General features: G+C 43.7%; 1 protein-coding gene across 1 annotated transcript in view; it reads left to right on the top strand.

Moving 5' to 3' along the window:
* The first annotated feature begins 2422 nt into the window (after positions 1-2422).
* The window catches only part of LOC134536541 (facilitated trehalose transporter Tret1-2 homolog), a 41448-nt gene continuing 19072 nt past the window's right edge, over positions 2423-24798 (top strand). The window contains exons 1-5 of the mRNA XM_063376274.1: positions 2423-2452; positions 10287-10388; positions 18323-18579; positions 19364-19639; positions 24027-24272. Coding sequence (XP_063232344.1) covers positions 10295-10388; positions 18323-18579; positions 19364-19639; positions 24027-24272 — 873 coding nt within the window. The 5' untranslated portion in view covers positions 2423-2452; positions 10287-10294. The remainder of the gene's footprint in view (positions 2453-10286; positions 10389-18322; positions 18580-19363; positions 19640-24026; positions 24273-24798) is intronic.

The raw sequence follows: 24798 nt of genomic DNA, 5'->3' as shown, positions 1-24798 counted from the left end.
GGGGCATTGTGCTCCGCACCACAGCGGACGCAGCGGGCAGCCTCGTCGCAATTATGGGTGGTGTGACCGAAGCCCTGACAACGGAAGCATTGAACAAGGCGACTGCCGCCGCGGAACGGCTCCACCACTATCCCGATGCCGCAGAGGTTGGTCAGTTGGAGCACAGCTGGAAGGGGCGAGGTGCCCTGCAGCACGACCAGAAACAAAGGCAGCGGTTCCGGAAAGGCCTGACGGGTCTGTAGACGCACCACCGAGATGTGCGAGATCCCCTTTTCGGAGAGAGCCTCGGAGATGTCTTCGGTGGGCGTGTCGATGTGTAGATGGCAGATGATGACACAAGCATTTCGGTCCTCGGCGCAAGTCCACGTGTGGAATCGGATGCCGGACGCACGGAGATGTTGCGCCATGCGGAAGTGGTCCTCTCGGTTGGCCATCTGATATGTGGACGTGTTACTATAGTGCGTGGCCTTGAAATCTGCCGTGAACATGGACCGCAGTGCAGCCATGTCATTGATGGCAGAGGGGGAGAGACCACCCTTGCAGACAATCAGGGGCGGTTTGCGGGAACGGGCCGAAGAGGGCGCCGTCGACAGCGGAGGCTGGGCCTGTGACGGTGTCGCACGCGGAGGCAAGCGCGAGGGCCCAGCAGCAGGAGCAGAAGGACGGCCGTCACCACGAGAGACCCGTGACCGGGGCTGGCGCGGCGCACCGCGAGACTGTGCAGAGGACGGCCGTGCGGGAGCAGCATCAGCGCTGGGGTCTCTGTAAGAGGCACCGGAACGGGCAGAAGAGGAACGGGAAACCCCCGAAGACTTGACCCGCTGTTGCTTCGGAAGGGCGCCGTGGGTCCACTCGTCGGAGTCATCACACCAGGCAGCAGCACCAGCACGCTTCCCCAGACGTCCCTCCACGACGTCCCTCCACGACGTCCATCGGTCCAGCAGGCGGCGCAAGCAGCACGTTCGTGTAGGGGTAGGCCGGCGCAGCCGACGTAGACCGCGAAGATTATGGTGGCGGAGCCGAAACAGATAGCGCCACCGAAGCAGGAGCAGCAGGAGACTGCACCGACGAGACCACAGAGGGCAACAGCGGCGGTGGAGGCGACAGAAAAGTCGAGGCACCAGAGGGCACCAACACCAGGGGAAGCGAGAGATCAGGACCTGGCAGACCGTGCGACTCGGCCAGGTAGGGCGAAGCATCAGAAAGTGGGGGCGAAGCAGGCAAGGGCTGCGAGATGGGCAAGTGTGAGTCGGTCAAGGTCGCATGACTCGTAGAAGGCGCGGTCACGCGGGAAGACACAGCGGTAGCCGACATCCGCGATGAACAAACAGTCGTGGTGGTCGTGTTGGTAGTCAAAGTGACTGTGGGCGAAGAAGCCGTCATGAAGAACTTCAAGTCGCCAACAGACACGGCCGGAGAAGGGGCGCCCTCGAATTCCTCCAAAGAGGACGAGGAGCCAGCAAGACCGCGGTCAGGAGAGCCACCAGAACCCTGGCTCAGGGAGTGACGCAGAGGCGGCACGAGGCGAGGTCGAGTAGGACAGCGACCATGTCCTGCATCAGAGGCAGAAGTCGGGACAGCAGAGAGCGCGAGAGCCCCCGACCACGACACACGGTCTGTGAGCGCTGCGAGCTGGGCTGCGAAATCGGCAAATCATCATCCGAGAGCACCGCGAAACGATTGCTGGTGGGCAGCAAAAAGGACGCCTCCGAATCAGGAATCGAAGTAGGCGACAGATCAGCAGGATGTCGGCGGCGAGGGTGATCAGCCATGACGAAACAATGAAAATATACAAAGGACAGCACACAAAGAAATCCAAAAACAAAGCGCAGCAAAACAGGCGACAAAACAAGAAAAACACGAAAAACACAACAAGGCAAAACAGCAAACAGCAGAACACAGCCCACAAAGAGGAAGACAGCAACAAGAACTATATGCAAAAACGGAAATCGTCATACAAAACAATGAACAGCAAAACTGCAAAAATAACAAATTGTGCAAACAGGTGGCGAACATCAACAAGACAAAAACAGAAAAATGCAGCTTTACACACTAAATCGGCAAGAGCAATACCGCAAGCAGTTCTGAAAGGCGCCACTAGGTGGCAGACAGCCAATTGGAGAAAACAGAAACGCACCACTTTACACACAAGTGCGCGAAGCGTTAAATCGCGCGCAGTACCAAAAGTCGCCGATAGGTGGCAGATAGCAACAAGACAATGGCGCGCGCGGGCCGCCAACGCGGCCAAAACGACAGAGCAGCAAGCGAATGAGCAGAACGTCAGAAGGGGGGCGTGCGCAGACATGCAACACGACCAAAAAATTCGGGCAGCAAAAGGAAGGCAAATTAGCGAAAAAACAGCGAAAATGAAGAACAGGAAGCGCCGAACTCAGCGCATGACGATCAGCGAAGGTGTAAGCAGTTCGGAGGAGCGTCGCCAGGCGGCAGCACGGTACGGAGACAGTGCTGCCGCGCGGTGGAGGTAGATGCAAACGATACATCGATGTTTTCAAAACATCGATGTATCGTTCATGAAACATCGATGTTAGCATCGATGTTTTGAAGGGCAATACATTTCCGATGCATCGACGAAAAGTCCAAAAACATCGACATCGTCCATCATTAAAATTACCATAATTTTTTTAGTAATATTTTGGCTATCATTTCAGGAATATTTATTGAATATATATATATATAAAAAATACGATACAACATTTAGTTTTTAAGATACAATTTTTTTAACTGTCTATCTTATATATAAAATTTCTGTGTCACCGTGTTAGTTACCATACTCCTACGAAACGGCTTGACCGATTTTTATGAAATTTTGTATGCATATTCAGTAGGTCTGAGAATCGTCTACTATCTATTTTTCATACCCCTAAGTGATAAGGGTTGTCCACTTCTAATTTTCTTGGACAAAATTTTATTTTAATTTTTTTTATAATGTATAGCATTAAAAAATACATACAACATGAAATTTTCACCCTTCTATCACCAACCCCTAATTTTTAATAGAATTTTATATTTTTCAACCCCGGTCGATAGCTGATCAATTAACATTTGATCAACATTCCCCGCCAGGGGTCTACCCGTGTAACTTCTCACCCCATAAACAGCACGGAGTAGGGATGAGACCGAAGCAGGTCTCCTGTTTCTCTCACACAATAAGCTTTCTCTCACTCCCTCCACAGTTTTCGGCCATTATTATTGTTTATGCATCAAGCGTAGTAGTAACGTTTACAATTATAATTTTACTATCTCAGTGTAACTCTCATATTAACTATATTCTCAAGTAAATTTATTATTAATTTGTTGGACTATAATTATTTATTCCTATTTTATTGGATGGAGGCAGAACAGCTCATTCAGTATTTAAGCTGCCACTAAATATTCAAAATAACCCTGAAGCAGTGTTCAACATAAAAAAAACAATCGTCCATGGCTACAGTGCTGAAACAGTGTAAAATTATCATCTGGGATGAATGTACTATGGCACACAAACATTCGCTTGAGGCATTGAACAGGACATTGAAAGATATTAAAAACGACAAACTATTTGGCGGCACTCTGTTAGTCCTTTCAGGTGATTTCAGACAAACACTTCCCGTCATTCCACGTTCAACATATGCTGATGAGATCAACGCTTTCTTAAAATAATCACCATTGAGGCGTAATATTGAAAAACTACAGCTGAAAGTAAATATGGGCGTTCAAATGCTTCAAGATCCATCCGCTGAAACATTCTCAAAACAACTCTTAGATATCGGCGATGGAAAAGTTACTGGATGCGTAAAATTACCGACCGATTTTGCACAATTATTGATTCGCAAGATGCTCTCATTGAACAAATATTTCCCGATGTACACACACAGTACATAAATCATGAGTGGCCTGCAGAAAGATAAATTTTAGCGGCAAAAAATGTGGACGTTGACGATTTAAATCTAAAGATACAACAGTTGTTGCCAGGTAACTTGGTATCATACAAATATATTGATACAGTTTGCGATACCAATGAAGCTGTAAATTTTCCAACAGAGTTTTTGAACTCACCGGATTTGCCAGGCATGCCACCGATAATTTACAATTGAAGGTTGGATCTCCGATTATTTTACTTCATAACGTGAACCCACCACGGCTATGCAACGGTACAAGATTAGACATTAAAAAATTAATGAAAAACGTTATCGAAGCCAGCATTTTAAATTGCAAGTTCCGAGGTAAAAATATATTAATACCACGAATCCCTATTATACCTACAGATGTGCGAATTAAATTTAAACGTGTTCAGTTTCTGATTAGATTTGCATTTGAAATGACTATCAATAAGTCCCAAGGCCAAACGATGTCTATTTTTGGCTTAGGTTTGAGCACAACATGTTTTACTCACGGACAATTATACGTGCATGCTCTCTTGCTAAAGATGGGCTAGCAAAAAATATTGTTCATTCTATAGCATTAAGAGATTGATATTGATTGTTACTGTTACTATCGTAATTAATTAATGATATATAATTTTAAATAATAAATCAAAATTAATTATAAAAATTAATTTTTGGTGTTTTATTATTTTTATATTCCATCATCGTTCACAGCGCTCCATGCCTCTTTCACCACATCTTCATATACCACATCCTTACACACTTACAATAAGTTAGTTTTTTTTTCTACACTAGAAATTCCTTAGAAATAATTTATATGGCAAAACAAAGTTTGCCGGGTCAGCTAGTACTTACTATAAAAACCTACATTTTTAAGTTGGTATAAAAAAATGTTGTAAATACTGAACTATTTGGTTGATTTCAGTATCAAATTTTTTCCTGTACTTTAAGATGTGTAAAATCATTTGAAAAAAATAAATACCGTTAAAAAAATTTGTTTATATAAGAATTTTCTTTTAAATTTTGAAAAATATAGGGAAAAAGCAGCGAGACTTTATGAACAATTTCTTAGCTTGTTGTACATACAAGCTATTGATTGGTACCGATTCGGTCTCGCTAGCTCTATCAAGAAAATTAATGTTACATTTTAAACCTGCACATAAACTTCATGCTTTCTCCTTATTTTTTTCAATTAAAAATAAATTGTGTAAAAAATAGTTAGTTTTTAATGATTATAGACTTCTTAAAATACTGGGGGGGGGGGGGGGGGGAATTATAAGGTTACCAATCAAAATAGTTTAGCATTTAAAACATTTATTTATACTTAAAAATGTAAGTTTTATAAGTATCGAAAATAAAATAAAAAGTGTCTTGAAAACTAAATGTCGTATCGCAATGGTTTTTGGATAGATAGATCTGTCATGATCTGTACTATTTACAATATATTCATGAAGTAACTAAAAACATAAAAAACAAGTAATTTTATTTTAAGTAAGCTGCAGTCTGCCCGGGCACACATACGGTGCGCAGAACTTCAGGATATCAGAGTGGGGTCTGTTTACGAAAAGCATTAAGTGTTCGCTGAATGCCGAAAGGTACTTTTGAATTCGGATTAAGTTTTTAAACTGTGTTTTTAGTAGAGTGAAAATGGCTAAAAGGCGTGTTTTCGGAGTAATTTTTAGGCATGATACTGAATCTTGAAACCACTTAAGGGCAGTGCAGTACACCTTTATCTTCATTTCTCCGCTATATAATGTTACAGTCACCGCTCAACTTTCACATCTATATTGAGGTCAGGAACCTGTAGTAGGTATGGTTTTTGGCTACATACTATAATTTAAATCATTTTGGCATGTTTTTCCTGATATTTAAAAACATCGGTTAAAACATCGATGTATCGGTTGTCAGAATGATGTTTTTTGACACCGATGCTCTTTCGTTTCAACATCGATGTTCGTGAAGAAGAGTCTAGCGACAGCAATGCTACCTTCCTGCAACTGCCGCACCGCTTACGCTCGTTCCGGGGCCGGCTGCCGCACCGCTCAGGCTCGTTTTGGGGCCGGCGGCACGATGATATATGTCATCTGAAACTTCCAATCATCAAATATGGCCTCGTGGCTGAGCGCTCAGCGGCGCTATCATCTAAACGTAAGGTTGACGGTTTGAATCCTGGCAGGTACGAACTTTTTTTGTACTTGTAAAAATAAATACGATCACGTAACATTTCAAAAGTAATAAATATATTTGAATAATGAATGCAAATAAAAGTATATTTATTAATTAAATTGTAATTTTCAGGTAAGGACATGATAACTAATGGTCAATTAGGTTAGGTTAGCTACATTATAAATACTTTAAAACTTTGTGGACGGTTGATTTGGTTAGGATAGCTACATTAAAGATACTGTGAAATCATGTAAACTGTTTCCTAGCGCTGGATAGCTACATATTAAAAAGTTATTTGCTAAGCAACCATAAAATGATTTTACAGTAATTTTAATGTAGCTATACTTACCTAATATAACCAACCATCCACTAAACAGTCTATGTGGCATTTTTATACTGGAGAGAAAAAACGCGCGCTTAAAAATAAAAAACATCCAGGGGGTAGGCGCTCCCGATCGGCTAACTTCGGAAAGGATCGGCATATGCGGCCAGTTGCAGGAAGGTAGCATTGCTGTCGCTAGACTCTTGTTCGTGATATCGATGTTTTTAAGAGCGATGTTGCATCCCTAGGTGGAGGAATACGGAATTTGATCAAAGTTTAATGGTAATCGGCAAGAGTGTGTAAAACAAGACAGGGAGAAATTTTGGCACCTATGCATTCCCCTGAGCTGTAATACTCAATAAAGTGCCCCAACTACCTCTATGTCATACGTGCTCAATCGCTGACTTCAAGCACTTTGACTGTAATGGTTACCACGAGCCAGAGGAAGAGAATTAAGAGCGAGCTGCCAAGAAAATGTATACCTAGCTTATATACAACTCCTCCATACACTGGTTACTGATACAAGCGATACACATTATAAAACAGGTCATCATTTGTCCCCCCAGTAACCCGCAATCAAGGACACTATTTAGTTATTACGACCACATAGCACTGACAAGCATCTTACATTGTACATTAATTTTAAAATACATACTCACTGTAATAAATGTCAATAATGTTTGATGCCATCTAGGTTTGGGTTGCGGTACCACTCGTCGCCTATATCCCAAGGCTTTCGTAGAGAAGCCTGTGGGATACTGCTTTCTTTGGGAGGTGGCCATGTTGGTTTCAGAGGGAGGAGCAGGTAGCACTCGTACCAGGAGGCCGAGGCCAACTGCAGGACACGACAAAATATTTCTAATTGCATATCAGGGTTTTAGTGTCTAGACATTTTGTTTACCAGCGGGCGTGTCACTACAGTAGCAGGACGGACTTAATGCCTCAGACACCAACATCCTAACATGACTTCATCATGGCTATCATCGAGAGGGGGCCATAGCTAGTCTTTCGTACGATCGTATCACGAGACCATGGAGGTCAGCCCGCACTAGGCGCCTGCCCACCGAAACACATGCAGCCGAGCTTCACTCTGTGGAGGGATGGATGTTGTGCCTCAGGTAGCCCCATGTAAGAGACTGTGTGAGGGATTAATTATACAAACTGTATCCAAATTGGCAAACTTTTATTTGAAGTGCGGATAGGAGTGTTTTTCCCCTCGCCACAAGGCCTGAATCCCGACCCTAATATTGAGATTGGACAAACTTCGCATGGGGGGTGATATCCGCGACTACGACAAGTGTCGCTCAACTAGTATGGCCAGCTCATACTAAATTCATGCTGAACATTTATATGAGACATTTTTATTAAATCCTGAGCGAGCAGGGAAGAGACACGGCGCGGCAGAGCCACGCATGGGAGACGCAGCTGCGAGCGGAAGCCGGTGCGACAGGGCGGCCCGACAAGATAGTGGCGGATCGGGTTACGATGCGTCCCACGGTGCTGGCGCATAACAGGAGCCAGGCAGCTACTCCGGGAAGAAAGCAACGGGAAAATAGTGAATGTCGACGCAACTGATAGGAATATCAGGAAAGTGCGAGTGGTGTGACTTACCGCGTCCAGACGATAATGACGCGAGAGGGGACACAGAGAGATCGTGTGCATTTTTGTGGACATGGGAGGTGAAGCCGAGTACAGACAAGTGTGATGGGGACAGTAACCGCGAACTAACGTACGGGAAAAGCTATGGCAACAGGGAAATGTACGTACAAACAATGACCAGTGTGGATGTGAAGGGCGACGAGGGGAAGGTCGTGGACAGCGGAGCGGGGGAGGCGGTGACTTTGCCCGGACATAACGATTTTCCAATGGTGTAGCAAGTAGCGGAAAGGTCAACCCCGCTGCCGGAGTTCGCGGGGGAAATACACGAAAATCCATGAGCCTTTATCCAGACGTGCCGGGATATGCTGAGGGACGTTCCTCGAAACACCTAGGTAGCTAAGGTGAGCGGACAATTGCGAGGGTGGGCCTTACTGGGGTGGACCGAAATGAGTGATTACCTAACAGACTGGGACGAATTCGAACGGGCGCTCGAACACCATTTCGATGGACATCTCGCGTGGGCACATTGTCGACAGACACTACACTGCAAAGTGCAAGGCAGGGATGAAAGTGTCGAAGCTTTCATACACAAGAAAGCACAATTGCATCGCCGACTGGACCCGAACGTACCCGTAAAACAAATTATACCCGTCATCGGCGAATTAGTGCTACCAGAACTGAGACCGTTTCTGAGGCGAGTGGCAGACCGGGATTTAATAGACTTTGTGGAGATAACCCGGGGAGTATAGTAAGATCTGTTTAGATTTAGAAGTGCGCAAGAGTCACAGGAGCGGGGCGGCTGGACACAGATACAGGAGCAGGTGGAGCCCGAGGAGGCATTGGCAGTGGTGCCGTACGTATCCGTGCCGACAAAAAGCAACCTGCGGCGACAAACAAGACCAGCACCATCCATCCCAGTGAGACAGTGGACAGAGGGGGGACGGCGGGCGGCCACCACATTGCCTGTACTGCCACAATGTGGAGTATCATTGGCATGCGGTTCACGTGGCAACTTCGACCCTGTGAGGAACACCGGCTTCAACCCACATTCACGTCGAGGCGGCTGCCCCGGACATCACACGACCAGACACCGCGAAAGGTGCGACGGCCGCCGCGGAACAGGACGCCGCGCCTGTCCGGCTGGGACAGCTGAGAGATGGCGCGGCGCAGCTGCTGCGGGTTCCTGTCTGCCTGGATGGGCGGCCCGTCCACGCCCTGGTGGACACGGCGGCGAGCCACACGTTCGTCGCCGCCCGCCTGGTGCCGAAGGACCGGCTGCTACCCGTGGTGGCCGTCATCCAGCTGGCCACGGAGGGAGTAAACGCGCTTATGTGTTGGCGCATGCAGGTAACCATCGCTGTACGATACAAGCTCAGTCAGACCACCGCATTGACGATCCCAGACTTCCGCGAGGAATTGATCCTGGGGTTACCCTGGCTGGTCCAGGAGGATGCAGCGATCGACATCGGCGATGGTAAGCTGCACGTGGGCCGGCAAGGACGACGTACTCTGTATGGCCTCGGACCACCACGACCTCCCCCGACGTCCCCATCCATAGGTCTGGCAGGAATTCGCAACGAGGTGCCGCACGAGTACGCACCCCTGTTCGAGGAGGTGTTGGAGCAGCAGCCTCAGGTGTTTGCAGAGGCGGGCCTAGTGCGACGCAAAATGTACGCCGAGCATAAGATCCCGACTCGGCCACATGCCTCTATCTTTGTGAATCCATTTGAGTTTGGTCCAGGTGAGCGACGGGTCATACAGGAACAAATCAAAGAAATGTTACGTGATGGAGTCATAGAACCTAGTGAGTCACCGTACAATAGAACCATAGTTATGGGAAAGAAAAAATACGGCTGGCTAAGGTTCCGTGTGAACTTTAAGTCCATTAATTCTGTGAACAGAAATCATTTAACTCCTTAATTCAAAGTTGTGTCCAATACAAAAACATTCAGCAATACAGTGTTCATATCCAACAGCTGTGTTCGCCTGCCCATTCTCAAGCCCTATAGTATGCTCATTTTTGTATAAGATTAGTATAAATTGTACAGCAAATCACACATTGTATTATCTCTTACCTGTTTATTCTCTTCTTTTGAACCAGTACGGAAATGTAGATATAATGTGCCTGAGGTCGTGTTCAATCCTGTACCTACTAGTGGTATTAAATGCACCATTGTATACATTTTAGACACAATTTAGCAAAGTAATGAAGTGTTTGTATGAGTTCAATATTGAGTGCATGAAGTGTAAATCTAATCTAATATTGTATATAAGTTGGGTGTTAATTTGTGTATGATATTGGTTTTGTTTGCCAGAATTCACGATGGAGGACATGAAAACTGGAAGCAGCAGAGATCCCAAGCAGAAAAATGTTAACAAGGCTCACATACTGCCACAATACTTGGCCAGTTTCACAGGTAGGCGAACCATTAGTGTAGTTCACGATAGAAACAATTAGTTGTTACCATATATGATGTTAAGTAAGAAGCACCACATACACATTTTATTATATTTAATCAAAGCATTTTCAAATAATAGGCGATTTTATTTCAAACCATCGAATCGATTAGGATACAGAGTTTAAAGGCAAGTTGTATCCGAAAATAAGAAGATTGTCATGTGGGCTCACACTGCTGATATTGAACTCCGAACTTAATTATCAGAAGTTAATAATATTGTTTTAAAGGTTTGTGACACATTATTTTTGGTGTGTGTGATCATTTTTTTGACAGTGAGATGTAAATATATAATGAAATAATAAGTGTTCAAGGTTTTTTAATGTACATGATGAGGTGTTTCGCAATCGTTGTATTAACACGAAACAAAAGGTTCGTTCCCCATTGTCACATATTATAATTTTCTACAAGTGAACATGTCACATGATTGCAGGCATTGTAAATGTTGGCCACAAAACATTTATATTGCGCAGCTCCTTCCACGCTCTACTTATGTATACCTACTGACATTTCGAGTGTAACATTGTTCGAAATTTTTTCCTAGTCTATCTAAAATGAATTTATGTGGCAGAAAGGGTGCGTCCCAGGCCGAAACTTATACAAGCCATGATGGTTATTAGCCATGCAGAGAGAGGGTGGGCTTGTTCGGAGATTGGCAAGCCATGGGAGCAATTGAATCCATTATCAACTCCCATGACTTATATCTATAATATTGTCGCGGTTTGAAATTTTGCAGGGTTGTTGAAATCAAATTTAGGGACTTTACTGACGGGACTCTGGGCTGGCTGCTCTGTTCACTCGTCAGCGCAAGTGGCGTGACCATGTAATTGGGGCACGGGGCCGGCGCGGCGTGCTGCGGGCTTGCAGATTTTTGTTTGTTTGTTCGGCTGCGCGCGGGCGCAGCCACGGGCCGCAGTTACTGGGGCGCGCTGTCGTAACAAGCCTCGCGGTGTGGCCTGCACATCGGGGTAGAGGGGGGTAGCCTTCCCAGATGTTCTAGTTAGTTGTTTAGTAAATTTGGCTTCAATAACGAGCGGTTGTTATAGTAGGCGCGGCAGGGTGCGCGAATTTAAGCGCAAGTGAGGGGTAGCTCGGGGCTCACTCAGGCGGAGGCTATGGTCGCCGTCTGAGGTAACGAGTTACTTAGATCGTAAAGTAATTTAAGTTAGTTCATAATGTAGTCGTCTTCAAGCATTCGGGCGGAGGCTATGGCCCTCGTCACGAGTCGTTATAGTCAGAGTTTTTAAGAAGGTAATGTTCGTTCGGGTTTTAAGGGCAGGAGAGGCCCCTACGTAGTTTTTTTAAGTAATCGATCAAGAAAGGCTTCTTGGAAAATGTGAGTATGGAATTATCTTTGTTTTAATTTTAAGTATAAATTATGATTTGATGTATTCGGAAGGATTAGGGAAGAGTTTAGTGAAGCTCTCTCTTTCTCTCTTGTAAGGTCGTTCAGTAGTTAAGGAAGTAATGAAGAGATTGTTGTTGTAAATTTTAATCCCGCTCTGTAATTGTTCGTAAAGACTGATTTTACTTTATTTGACTTTAAGAATAAAATCAATTTAATTTAGTATTATGTTATTTTGCAAAATCTCCTTAGTTCAGCTCTCACCAGACATCCTGTACGGTATGACGAACCTATGATCCTAGGTACAGTAAAGGAGTTTATAAAGTTAAGAGTAGTTGAAGCCAGCAAGCGAGTTGTTTTTACGTAAGAGCTACGATTTTATCCCCCCGTAACATTTTAATACATACGACATTTGATACTTATGATCTTTTATCTTTCTTTTTTTGTCCCCCGTGACAATATGGTGGTGGCACCGGCAAGGTGCGCCGTTACAATATAATTAGTTAATTTGGACCCATGTAAAATCTGAATAGACACAGGGAAACCCCTGGACACAGACATGTGGGGTGCAATGTGCATGCAATATTAATGTAGGGGGAGGAGACAAGAGGATGGTCTTGATGAAAAGATGGTTAGAGTAAGAGTCTACCATGCCGGTATTGGGCTGTTGGATGCTAGATCCAATTTCGTATTTTTGATCCAGTCCTGGATTTGTTTGACCAGAAACGCAAGCATCCCTGGTGGTGGGTGACTACACTCACCTACCATTCAGCCACTAGTCAGCATTTAAAGCTAAGGGAAGAAAAAACAACCTAAACTTAGGCACTTCATTAACATATTTTACACTATTATGTATGTCTTGTAGAGACCACCTCGTCGGTTCTGTTTATTATTTTTGCGAAGATGTTCATGCCTTAAAATATTCGTAGGATAGTAGATATAACCATTATTTTTTTGGTTTTATTTAGTTTTAGTTTTTTATTATTATGCTATTAGATTTTAATAAGCTATGGTAAAACCTATTACTATAATACAGCCATCTCTACTCTGCTCAGCACACTTCCTCGGCCATTGGCCATTCTGAGTCCCTTTCTCCTTTTCCCATGGGCATAGATACCGGGATTGAACCTTCACCCCCTGGAAGCCCCTAACCATTGAATATATATTATATATTTTCAATGGTATTACTATAAGATTTCAGATATACTGTTATGAACTAATGTATTTAAATCGGTGTTTGTAAGGAATAGCTCAATTAAGTTTTATTACAGTTTTATTAATTACTAACATTGACATAACTAATAAATAATTTCATTTAAAATGAACGATCACCACACACTGGCACTTAAAATTATTAATTCTCAAGTCACTCAATAACTGTCAAGTTCCGCAGATCGCACTCCTCGCTGAAGTTAGGCTCAACAGTGGTTCGCCCCTTAAGTCGCGCTTGTCCACACATACAGTCTCGCACCACTAGGTCACATTCTCTCAATCATGTCGCTCCGCATTCCGCCACTCTCAAGGGGGTCTCTCACCCTCTTCGATGATGTCGTTCTTCCCTTCACTCGCGGAACTCTCCGAACACTCGAAACTCGATCGGAACTCCCGCGGAGTCAGGCATCAATGCTTAAGTACTAGTGGGTCGTCTTTTCAAAACCAACGAGAATGGCTGTGACGAGTCGCATCAAACCGGGCTGACCCGAACAGTCCAGAAGGGTGGTGTTTATTCATGCCACTCCACGCGGCAGCCTGCGGAATTTATAAGGCCTCTCAGCGATAGATAACAGCGCCGAGGAAGTAGGATGCGGAGGAAGGGAGGAAGGTTGGTGAGGTCAAACCGCACTAATGCACGCATGACATCAGTAGCTGTGTGAGATGACCTGAGCCAGAGTACTGCTGTAGGCCATGCTCAGATATGTGGCATCTGTCGCGACTCTGTTTTCCAGTTTGTAACACTGCCCCTTCCTTAAACTTGTGCGTCCCAAAAAGGTAATGAATTCTTTCTGGCACATTCCCTCAATTGATCCAAATAAACCACTTTCATTCGTCTCTCTTTCCTTGCTGGGTGTGGTAGACCACATCATTTAGCTGCTTCAAGATGTCATACAGGCCTTTCACACTGTTTGAAGCTTAGGGCACCTTACCTTCCTTCATCGCCCTCCTGAAATCAGGTCGTACCTCGTCTTCATTTGATTCGTCGCTAATCGCAAAATATTGCGGGCTTCTTCGTGTATAAGTGTCATTTGTTAAACTAGATGATTCACTAAATCACTGTTGCTGGTCGGCTCTTTGTGTGGACGCCCGAACTTGATGTTACAAGGCAGCCTTAACTCCTGTTCCAACACAATACACACAGGGGTCTACCCAGTGGAGTCATGGATGGAAGAACTATACGCCATCAGGAACCACTGAATGTGTTGATCCCAATCCTGTTGATGCTCGGCCACTACTTTGGCAAGGTGTTCCTCTAGAGTTCTGTTGAACCTCTCCACCATGCCATCGGACTGAGGATGTAGGACTGTAGTCCTAGTTTTATTTATTCCTAGTAACCAACACACCTCCTGAAATATTGTCGACTCGATATTGTGAGCTTGGTTTGAGTAGAGCTCCATTGATACACCAAATCTGCAAATGAAGTTGTTGAATATTGCATCCGCAATGGTAGTGGCTTCTTGGTTATAAAATGTATAAGCCTCTGGCCACTTACTGAAGTAATTCATTGCTACCAGAACATATCTGTTACTATCTTTAGTCTTGGGAAAAGGTCCAGCGAAGTCGAAGGATATCCTCTCAAAAAGGCCCCCTACATTTTAGGGCCTCATTTTCCCACAACTCTGGTGTTGTAGCCCCTTTTAAGCCGAGCATGTTTCGCATAGTCTACACCAAGCCTCCACATCCTGGCGACACCTATACCAATAGTCGCATTGACGGATCTTGGCTAGAGTTTAACTCACCCCTAGATGACCACCAGAGGTATTTATGGATTTCACCATCCTTAATGAATCCCACTGGCCCAGTAAGCTTTCACAGCCCTTGGGTCATTGGAGATCTCATGCTATATTAGAAGTCCAGTACCATACTCTAGCCAGCTTAAAATGGGTGCTAGGTCAGGTTCTTGTTGCTGCGCTGCTTTCAAGCTGGCATTATCCCATTTATCTTCCCTCTTATTTATCCTTCTTCGCTGAAAAATTTCGTTTCCCTCATTTTTCTCTACCCGATTGCAATGGTTACAGTCTACCTTGGAAGGTCTTCGTGAGAGGGCATCGGCATTGTTGTTAATTCGGCCTTTCCTGTGTTCTATCCGACAAACATATTGCTGTATTTGTTCTATCAACCTAGCAAGTTGTCCTTCTGGATTATTAATCTGTAGTAGCCACCTAAGTGAGGCATGGTCAGTGCGTAAAAGGAATTTTCTCATATATAAAAATTTGTAGATATGTTGCAGAGACTTCACTACAGCCAAGAGTTCTCGACTTGTGACACAATAGTTGTGTTCAGGCTTAGACAAAACTTAGCTGTAGTATGTTATTAAAGGTCATTTCCATCTTGAACTTGAGAAAGTGCAGCACCTAACCCATCCCCACTTGCATATGTCGACGATATACTCTCCATATTATGGAAATAGGTAAGTATGAGACTAGTATGCATGGATTCCTCGAGGTCTTGAAAGACAATCTGACATGCTGAAATCCATACAAATGAATTGTCTCTTGTCCTCGGTCAGATAATAAAATGGTTTTGCAATTGTCGAGAACCCAGGCACAAACCGCCTATAGTAGGTATAGAGTCTCAGAAAAACCTTACTTTATGCTTATTCTTAGGATGATGCCACTCTTTAACAGATTGGATCTTCCCAGGTGGTGTTCACACTCCATCCTGTGACACAACATGTTCCTGGAATGTTAATTCATTCTGGAACAAAAAGCATTTATTAGGACTTAACTTAAGTTGGGCATTGTGAGCCTGTCGAATACATCCTGGAGATTTCGCAAATGTTCCTTCACTGAATTTCCCACCATAATAATGTCATCCAGGTATACTAGGCATGTTTTCCAAGTCAAGCTATGCAGGACAGGTTGCATGAATCTCTCAAAAGTTGCAGGAACATTACATAGCCCTAATAGCAACACAGTGAACTTAAACAGTCCACTACCTGTATGAAAGAAGTCTTCTCCTTATCCTCGGGGTATAGCTCCACTTGCCAGTAACGACTCTTCAGGTCCAGTGTAGAGAACCATCTGGTGCCAGAGAGTGTATCAAGTGTGTCATCGATATGTGGGAGTAGGTAGCTGTCCTTTTTAGTGATGTCATTCAGTTTCCAGTAGTCCACACAGAACTTTAGTAGGCCATCTTTCTTCGCCACTAAAACAACTGAAGTAATTCAAGGACTCGCTGATGGTTCTATTACTCCACCCTCCATCATACTCACAATCATCTAATCTGTTTCTTCCTGTTTTGCTAGAGGCAGCCACCGTGGTGTTTGTCAGATAGGCTCAGCATCACCTTTGTTGATGCTATGATGGGCCAGGCTTTTTCTCCCAAGGTCAGAATTCCCTATGGAAAATACATCCTGGTTTCTTACCAGAAAGCTGTGATTTCTTCTATTTCTCAATCTGTTAGATTATTTCAGCATCGCCTTAGTAGTTGATATAGATTTGGTTGCAATTGTTGCACATCATATCTAATAGATGAGGATGAGACACACTGGCCTACCCAAGAGACTGGTTCGCAACTAGCTATTGGGCATCCTTGTTTAAGAACCCTTGCTCGAGAATGGAGGTTGGCCACCCTGACTGGTACAACCTCGCCAGACCTTGAAATGTGTTGTGTGACCAGGAGTGTCTTCAATTCTAATGTCATATCTGGCTCTATCAGGTAGCTCATGTTGCCTCTAGGGTCTCATATAAACCTAGCTGATATTGTCTGCTATTGGTTTGCTGGAATTGAAACATATTTTCTAACTTCCACTTGTATTATAGGAACTTTAATTGGTGGGGGGGGGGGGGAACAAGACCACCTGTTTATCTTTAATACACAGTACTTGTCTTTCCATGTCAATTACGAATACATATCCATTAATGATGTCCATTTCTAGAATAACCTCATTGGTGGTATCAGTAACAAGAAAGTTCTGTGATAATGTCCAAGTTCCAATCCTTACCTCCAAATCCAGCTGTCCATGCACAGGTGAAGTTTCTCTGGTGGCTGTCTTGAGTCTATATGGTATGAGTATTCTTTTTAGCTTTTCCCTACTTACAATTTATGTGCAAAATATAGATGCCTATGCCCCTTTGTCAACAGTAAGTAAACACTGTATGCCATTGATTCGTCAATAAAGCAACAAACTTTCATGGCCTCTACAAAGTACAGATAAAGTAAAATATAGGGGCTACCATTTCCTGAAGAGCTGGAATTCGCCCCATCACACCAGCTATTGCTCATTTCCCTCTTGATCTTCCTGTTTCTCTTCCTGCTGCGATGTCTTCTTATGTGTCAGACAGTCCCACTGGATGTGTCCTGGTTCATTGCAGGCGAAGCACTGTGGGCATTCTCCTGCTCTTCTGATCTGGTTACCTGAAGTATCATTCAGCAGTTTCTTTAATGCCCTGAGAAGATCTACTTAATTAGTGGTATTTCTAGCATTTGAGCCATTGTAGGACTCCAGATCTTCTTGTCCTGATGCTGGTATTTCTTGAGGCACTGCAAGTTGCATCGATTTCCAGGTCATGGACCAAAGACTCGCAGCTCCTCATGTGCTGGGCCAAACGAAGAATTTGCTTAACCTCCACATCTCTGACCCTGTCTATAAAAGCACAGGTGGCTAGCTGCTGGCAGAACTCTATTTCTGCTTCTGTGTAGGCAAGATGCATGAGTCGCTCAATGTCAGCTTCGAATTCTTGGAGTGTTTCTGAATATCTATTTCGACATATTTTCAGGGTTGTTCTATACACCTCGCCCATATGTCGGTCGCCATACCTCAGCTCAAGGGATTCTACTTGTACTCCATAGTCTTTCTGGTCTGGAACTGGTATAGTCTGCAGCAGCTCTAGTGGAGATCTTTGCAGGGCCAATACGAGTGCCATAGCCTTTTCTTCCTCATCACAACCATTCACTTCAGCAGCTGCTTCGAACTGTTGCCTGTAGACAGCCCATGATGATTGGCCATCAAAGGTGGGTGGCTTGAATTGTGGGTGCCCAGTAGCACCTTTCACCATCATGTCTCTAGAAGAACTACTCCGTTTCGTAGTCGATGTAGCTTCTTTGATCATCCGATGGCACTCTTCAGTTACAGCTGCTACTCGCAGTTCGGTGGTCTCGAGTTGAGCTAGCTGTTGCAATGTCAGTTTTTCATGTTTTGCTATATGTTACTCAAACACTACACTTTTCCTTCCAAATGGATGCTAGTTTCATCGATTTATTTCACATTTGTTGTTTCTTCTTGATGTCTTCTATCTCTGTCTTCATAGCATTCTCCATCTCCTCTTGGCAGTTCTGTATCTTTGAAATGTGCAAGTTTCAGTTGTAACGCGCGTGGAGGCCATTGTTTCAGTGTCCCTGGGAGCCTTCGGCCAGGGCACGGTGGCCGGCTGGACGTCCCCCGCGGGCCTGCCCCTTCTCGGTGGCGCGATGCACTTCACGGTGTCGGACATACAGCTGTCCTGGATCGGAGCGCTGATGGCCCTGGGTGCCGCCGCCGCCGTCATCCCCATGGGCTGCATGATCGACAAGGTCGGCCGCAAGACATCCATGCTGCTGCTGGTCGTGCCCTTCACCGTAGGGTGGGCCCTCATTATATGGGCCGACTCGGTGAGCTCAATGCAAACAACTTTCTTTTTTGTTGTTGTAAGTCACTGGAGTGAATGAAGAATGTCGGGAAATTATAAAAATAGGTTATCTAGCTTATAGAGTTTGAGCTAACATTCTTTAACCAAACAGGATCTTTCGTAAAGTTATCATAGCATACCAAAATATTTAGTAACCATTTGCACCATTAGAGTCCAGGAATGGTCTCGTTTCATTTACTGTTCGAACACCTTTTCATGTTGCACCAATGTGGTTTGTGAACCGAACCGATTTCGTTGTGAACTTCGGGATGAACCGAACGACCTGGCGGTTCATAACGATGGTCTCGGATCGACATAGAGCGAGCAGACCTGCCTGGAATCTGTATGGTCCTTTTTTTTTTGTGTTATTATTGTAGTCAGTTATGAATACCTATTAGAGAATAATTGTCAAAATTTTAGATCAAAAATAATACATTAATGAAAAACTCTGCTGTTTCTAGCACAAATCCTTTCAACATTATTGTAAACCTTCTAAAAATAATCCAAAACTTCTATCTGAAACAATAATTGTTACGACCAACCATTCCTCCAAGAGATGGAAAATACAGGTTTTGAAGGACAAAAGTCTCTTTTGGCTTTGTCTTCTTCCCAGAGCAAAGTCTTGTTTTTGGGTTTGCTTACATATTAAGTAATTGATTAATTAGCATGGACGAAAGCAAACAGTAACTTTGTATTGCTCGTTACCTTGCACAGCTTACCATTAGATTTCTGCAGTGTTGAGCTGTTCTGTCTGCGGGTGGACTCAGGTGGGAATGCTGTGCGCCGGTCGCTTCCTCACTGGCATGGCGGGCGGAGCTTTCGCGATCTCCGGGCCCGTATACACCACGGAGATAGCGCAGAAGGAGGTCCGTGGCTTGATGGGCAGTTTCTACCAGAACCTCGTCGTCTCCGGCATACTCTTCACGTATGCCGTGGGGAGTGCCCTCTCACCATTCTGGCTGTCCGTCGTGTGTGCGGGGGTGCCCTTGATGTTTGCAGTGACCTTCGTGTTCATGCCCGAGACCCCGCAGTACTTTCTCAAGGTCAGCACACATTCAGTTACTCCACTTCATGCTTCCAGGCTAACTGCTGGAGGTGGGACTTCTGTGCTGATGGGGAGATATAGGTATCAAAGATACCATCTTCAATTCAACTGATTTGGAACATAACCTTTTTTATATATATTTCATTTAATCATAGAACATAACTTAATGTAATTTCTGACTGCTAGAAACAGTTTCTCATATAACGACATTGCTATATAGTACTATGTTTATTTTTGAGAATGACTACAATTATAAAAATAGTAGACAATATTTTTTGGTTCTACAATATTTCTTAATAAGTGATATCTACCTTAACGAAGGCCAAATATCAGTATTAAATTATTAACAATTGTCATGACGTAAAAACGTTTAAACAAAAATTGTATTTTTTTCCTATATCTTTTAAACTTACAGCAAAAATGCAGAACATCAGCCATGGCTTAAAACTCGGGATTCAATAAATCAATTTCAAAGTTAATAAATTGGATTTGAAACTAAGAGGAGCAGCGCTGGAAAAAGCTTTTTTGTTCGTACCAACGTGCACTTCAAGTTGTATGAAACCAGATGACCAACACATCACAGTGGCTCCCACTACCACAATGTACACCTGGCTAAGGAACCTGGGTTCCTACGGGAAGTGATTGCGGACCTGTGACGTGTCGGAGATGTAGCCGGCTCTAATAACTGAGAGATGCTGTCGCCAGGTTTCCGCAATGGGCGTGTGATGCTAATATATAGCCTCTCCCAATTACAGCAATCCATAGCCTTCTCATGGTGTCAGTGTTGTTGACCAGTATGGCAATGCAATCAAGTGTGCAATCAAGATGTGTAATCACTCATGGTCTCGGCGAAATTTTACAAATTTATTTGGTGGAAATGCAGCCTTATAACCGTGCGAATAAAGGATTCAGATATACATTGGTTGTGATTGATTTTTTCTCCAAGCGGGCTTACGCGGCTCCGGTGTTGAAGAAAACTGCGGAGCTTGTGGCTTTAGCTATGAAACATATTTTAAAGGACTCTGGAGGTTTCACTCACGTGCACTCAGACCATGGTACCAAATTTTATAACAGAAGATTTCAGACATTGATGAAATAACATGGAATTACTCGGTCGTTGAACGCTTCATTAGAAGTTTAAAATCGCTTTTGTCTATGGAAATGTCCTCTCACGGAAACTACAAATGGCTAACACTCTTACCAAAAGTTATGGCAATATACAATGGTAGATTCCATAGGACTATCGGTATGAACCCCAACGAGGTGAAAGATAATTCTCTTCTTAAAACAGCTTACAATGTTGTGAAAAAGATCACAGGCGACTTAAAGCTCGTGTAAGTGATCATGTACAGGTCTCAAGAAATAAGAATTTATTTGCAAAAGGTTATTCCGTAAATTGGCCGACGAGATTTTTAAGGTGATAAAAATATGCAACACCTACCCTAGAACATACTACTTGTCTGACCTGGATGGTAATGAAGTTAAGGGTGGTTTTTATTCTCAAGAAATTCAAGTGACGAAGTATATAGACACTTATTTAATTAATAAAATCCACAAGCGACTTCCTACACATCTTCTAGTCAGCTGGAAGGGATTCCCAGAATCAATAAAAACTTGGATATCTAGAACCGATGTGGAAGACAGAGTGGTTTTGGCAGGGCCGCAACTAGGGGGGAGCAAGCGGGGCATACGCCCCGGGCGCAAAGCTGTGGGGGCGCCGAAATCTCTTGCATTGTAATTCCTACTAGTGGGTTCATGCATGGAAGTTACAGTAGCAAAGAAACTGTTACATGTAGGTATGGAAAATGCTTAAATAGCACCATTTTTCCGTGGGAGGGCCCCCGGACCCCCACTTTATTGGTGTGGTATGTGCAAAAAAAGAGGAGGGGCGGGGGCGCATGAATCCATTCATGCCCCGGGTGCCAGAGACTCTAGTTGCTGCCCTGGGTTTTGGAGTGAACCAGCCTTAACAAACTCTAAAGTAGCTGTCTGGACACCCTTGGAATTGGGTGTGACATATGGTAGACTTTACAGTGCAGATGTTCACGTATGAAGGGGCTGCGTGGGTCCCCACAGACACCCTTGGTGTTTTTTTATAACAAGGTCGTTGTAGTGGGGTGGTGTTTCCGAGAGACGCGGGGACAGGCAGCCGACTGAAATCTGTTTTTTAAAATTAAAGCAGCATGGTGGTGGCATTATGGATACGTGTCTGTTCTTTTTTTAAAACAGTCTTGCATGTTTTAACAAAGTAATATCGATGTGTTGACTACAATATTTGATGACCAAAATCTGGTGTAAGTTACATTTGTCTGGAAAACACACATAATATTTAATCTAATTTGTAGCAATGCACTTCTCGTAAGAGATATTAAAACTGATGTTAGAAATATACATACATTATTTTTATATTTTTAAAAGAAACATTATGTAAACGAGACTATCGCAAAATAAGAAAATACTATTACAAGTTACTTTTGTCTGGTAATAATCAAATGGCAGGTACAGGTAACTCTGTTAATAACACACACACACACAACTTACTGCCACTTAACTGGAGTAAAAAAAAATTGTTACACATAATATTTTATTTTTAAATTGAAATACTATTTTATAATTAACTGAAATAATGCATATACATGTAATATTTAAACGGGTGAATAAATATTTTAACTTGGGAGAAATTACATTTGTATACAGGTACACGTAATATTTTAAGTGTGGAAAAAGTATTTTAACTTGAGGTAAATCTAAATAATTATAATTGAAGGCTTTGCTAACGGACTCCGAGCGCTGCTGGCTGGCGGTCCCTACAGGGGAGGCCGTCTAGGTTATTATTAAAACAGGAGGGTCCGCCGTCGCCACATGTCTGCAAGGCTCGCGACACAGCGAGAGCTCTCTTGGATAACCTACACAGCATTGGCAATATAAAAATTTAATATGACTATATTGGACTAGTACTATAAAAAATAAACATGGCTGCCCTCTAGTTTGTGTTTTGAATTTGGCACCTACTACTATAGTCATAGAGTAGTGGCTGAAGAAATATTTTATTTATATTCAAACTTGAAAACCAATGATTATAATGGGAAAAAGATAGCAGCCTGGTGTGCTCTGCTACAAGATGGCGGTCTGGTATGCTGTGCTACAAGATGGTGCCTTACAGCAATCGATTGTCTTATATAAAAATAATTTATTTTCAAAGTTGTCTGTTCTGGATACTTCCTAGCAGCCGAAATTATTTTTTTTCCAATGTTGACGAAAAAAGATGCCGGCAGCCTAGAAGCCGACAATATATTTTAAATTTCCCACCTAGTACTTTAAAAAAATTAACATGGTGGCTGCCTAGCAGCCAACAATAAATTTTAAATTTCCCGCCTAGTACTATAAAAAAATTAACATGGTGGCCGCTAAGCAGCCGATGCGGCTTCTTTAAATTTCCCGCCTAGTAATTTAAAAAAATTAACATGGTGGACTACATACGTTTTTAAAACTTCCACAACACAAAAAAAAACTTATAAGCATATATACAACATCTTAAATTATTATTTCCAACTGGCCTCGTGGCTGTATGGTTAGCATTGCTGACTACCAATCTAAAGGTTGATGGATCGAATCCCCGCTGTCGCGATACCTTCCATTTAAGTACTTGTAAAAATTAATGCGGCCTGCGACACTAGCGCTCCCTAGCTTCCTAAATTAGAACCAAGATGCCGTCGCCCGAGCAGACGATGATCCACGTGACGTCAACAACCTCCTGAGGATTCCCTCCACTTGGCTCCCGGCCACGTGCCACCCGTCCACGTGGTGCCACGCCCACCTGCTGCCACGCCCACCCGGACACGTGGTGCCACGCCCACCCGGACACATGGTGCCATGCCCATCTGTTGGAGTGCCACACCCACCTGTTTAATTGTTTACTGTTTTCCCGAACCGATCCGCTCCCCCTACTGAAAGCTTAAGATCTAAATTACTCTACGAAATGTGTAAAAGAGTTAATTCGCTGTGTTCCAATTTCAAATTATTTCCTTTGGGAGTGTTTTGTCTTAGAGACTAAGAGACTGTAAAATCCATATAAAACTAAACAATTAATAACGATTTACTCGCGAACAACTCGATTGGCATCAAGCGTACACGATAGCACCACTTACCGCCATGATGGTTGCTTCGTTGCCGGAAGCTGCAGGGCTACCCACCTTGGCAGGTAGCCAACTTGAGGACTTGGCGCTGCCAGCAAGCAGCGCGGGAAGTTCAAAATTCAAACGATTCTAACACTATTCACTAAATTAATAAACAATATTTAGAAGTCCAAATAAGGGGAGTGTGGTCCAGGACAAGCACCCCATGGCGCAGGAGTGTACAAGGCGACGTGGCCCACGCTGTCCCAGGCGGGCGAGCCGAAGAAGGCGAGAGACGCTCTGCGGTGGCTGAGAGGCCCCGACTACGACATGGAGCCCGAGCTGCAGGAGATGCATGAAGCAGTGGAGGAGGAGAGCAGGAACAGCGCCTCGCTGAGGGAGCTGTTCGCCTCCAGGGGCACGCTCAAGGGACTGGTGGTCTCCGTGGGGCTGCTCAGCCTGCAGCAGCTCAGCGGCACCAACTTCGTCACCTTCTACACCACCGTCATATTCCAGGTAGCCTTGCCTTATACCCTGCTCGTGTTCGTCTGACTTATATGGTGATGTGTGTTTTCGAGCATTTATATCATAGAGTGTGTACTCGTCTTTGGTTATGAAACTAGGATCTTCAACAGCTGAAGCGGCCTACATTTGATCGTGATATTTTGTGTCTGATGTATTTACATAATATGTGTGGTAACTAATAAATGTAGATGTGAATTATGTATGAAATATGCCTAAAGGGTCTGGCGTTTACATTATTAACATTCACGTTTGATCTGATTATGACGTGTAGCCTCCACCAAACATATTTCTTTTGAATAAATAATGGTTGTATCTCGTGCTGTGTTTTTTCGTACCCAAACATTTTAAAAGGGAAGAATATTTGATTTCACAGGTAGCATTGTTAATAAATATATATTTAGTTTAATGGACTTTAAATAATATAAGGGCCATTTTAAAGTTACCTAACCTTTTTTAACTACTGTTAAGCTTTTTCACTTCATCATACATTTCTGGTTTCCCTAACTCAAACAGTTAA

Source organism: Bacillus rossius, chromosome 11, assembly GCF_032445375.1.
Source record: "Bacillus rossius redtenbacheri isolate Brsri chromosome 11, Brsri_v3, whole genome shotgun sequence".
Classification (NCBI taxonomy): domain Eukaryota; kingdom Metazoa; phylum Arthropoda; class Insecta; order Phasmatodea; family Bacillidae; genus Bacillus; species Bacillus rossius.
Note: the sequence above shows the minus strand (reverse complement) of the source record. Positions and strands in the feature narration are given on the sequence as shown.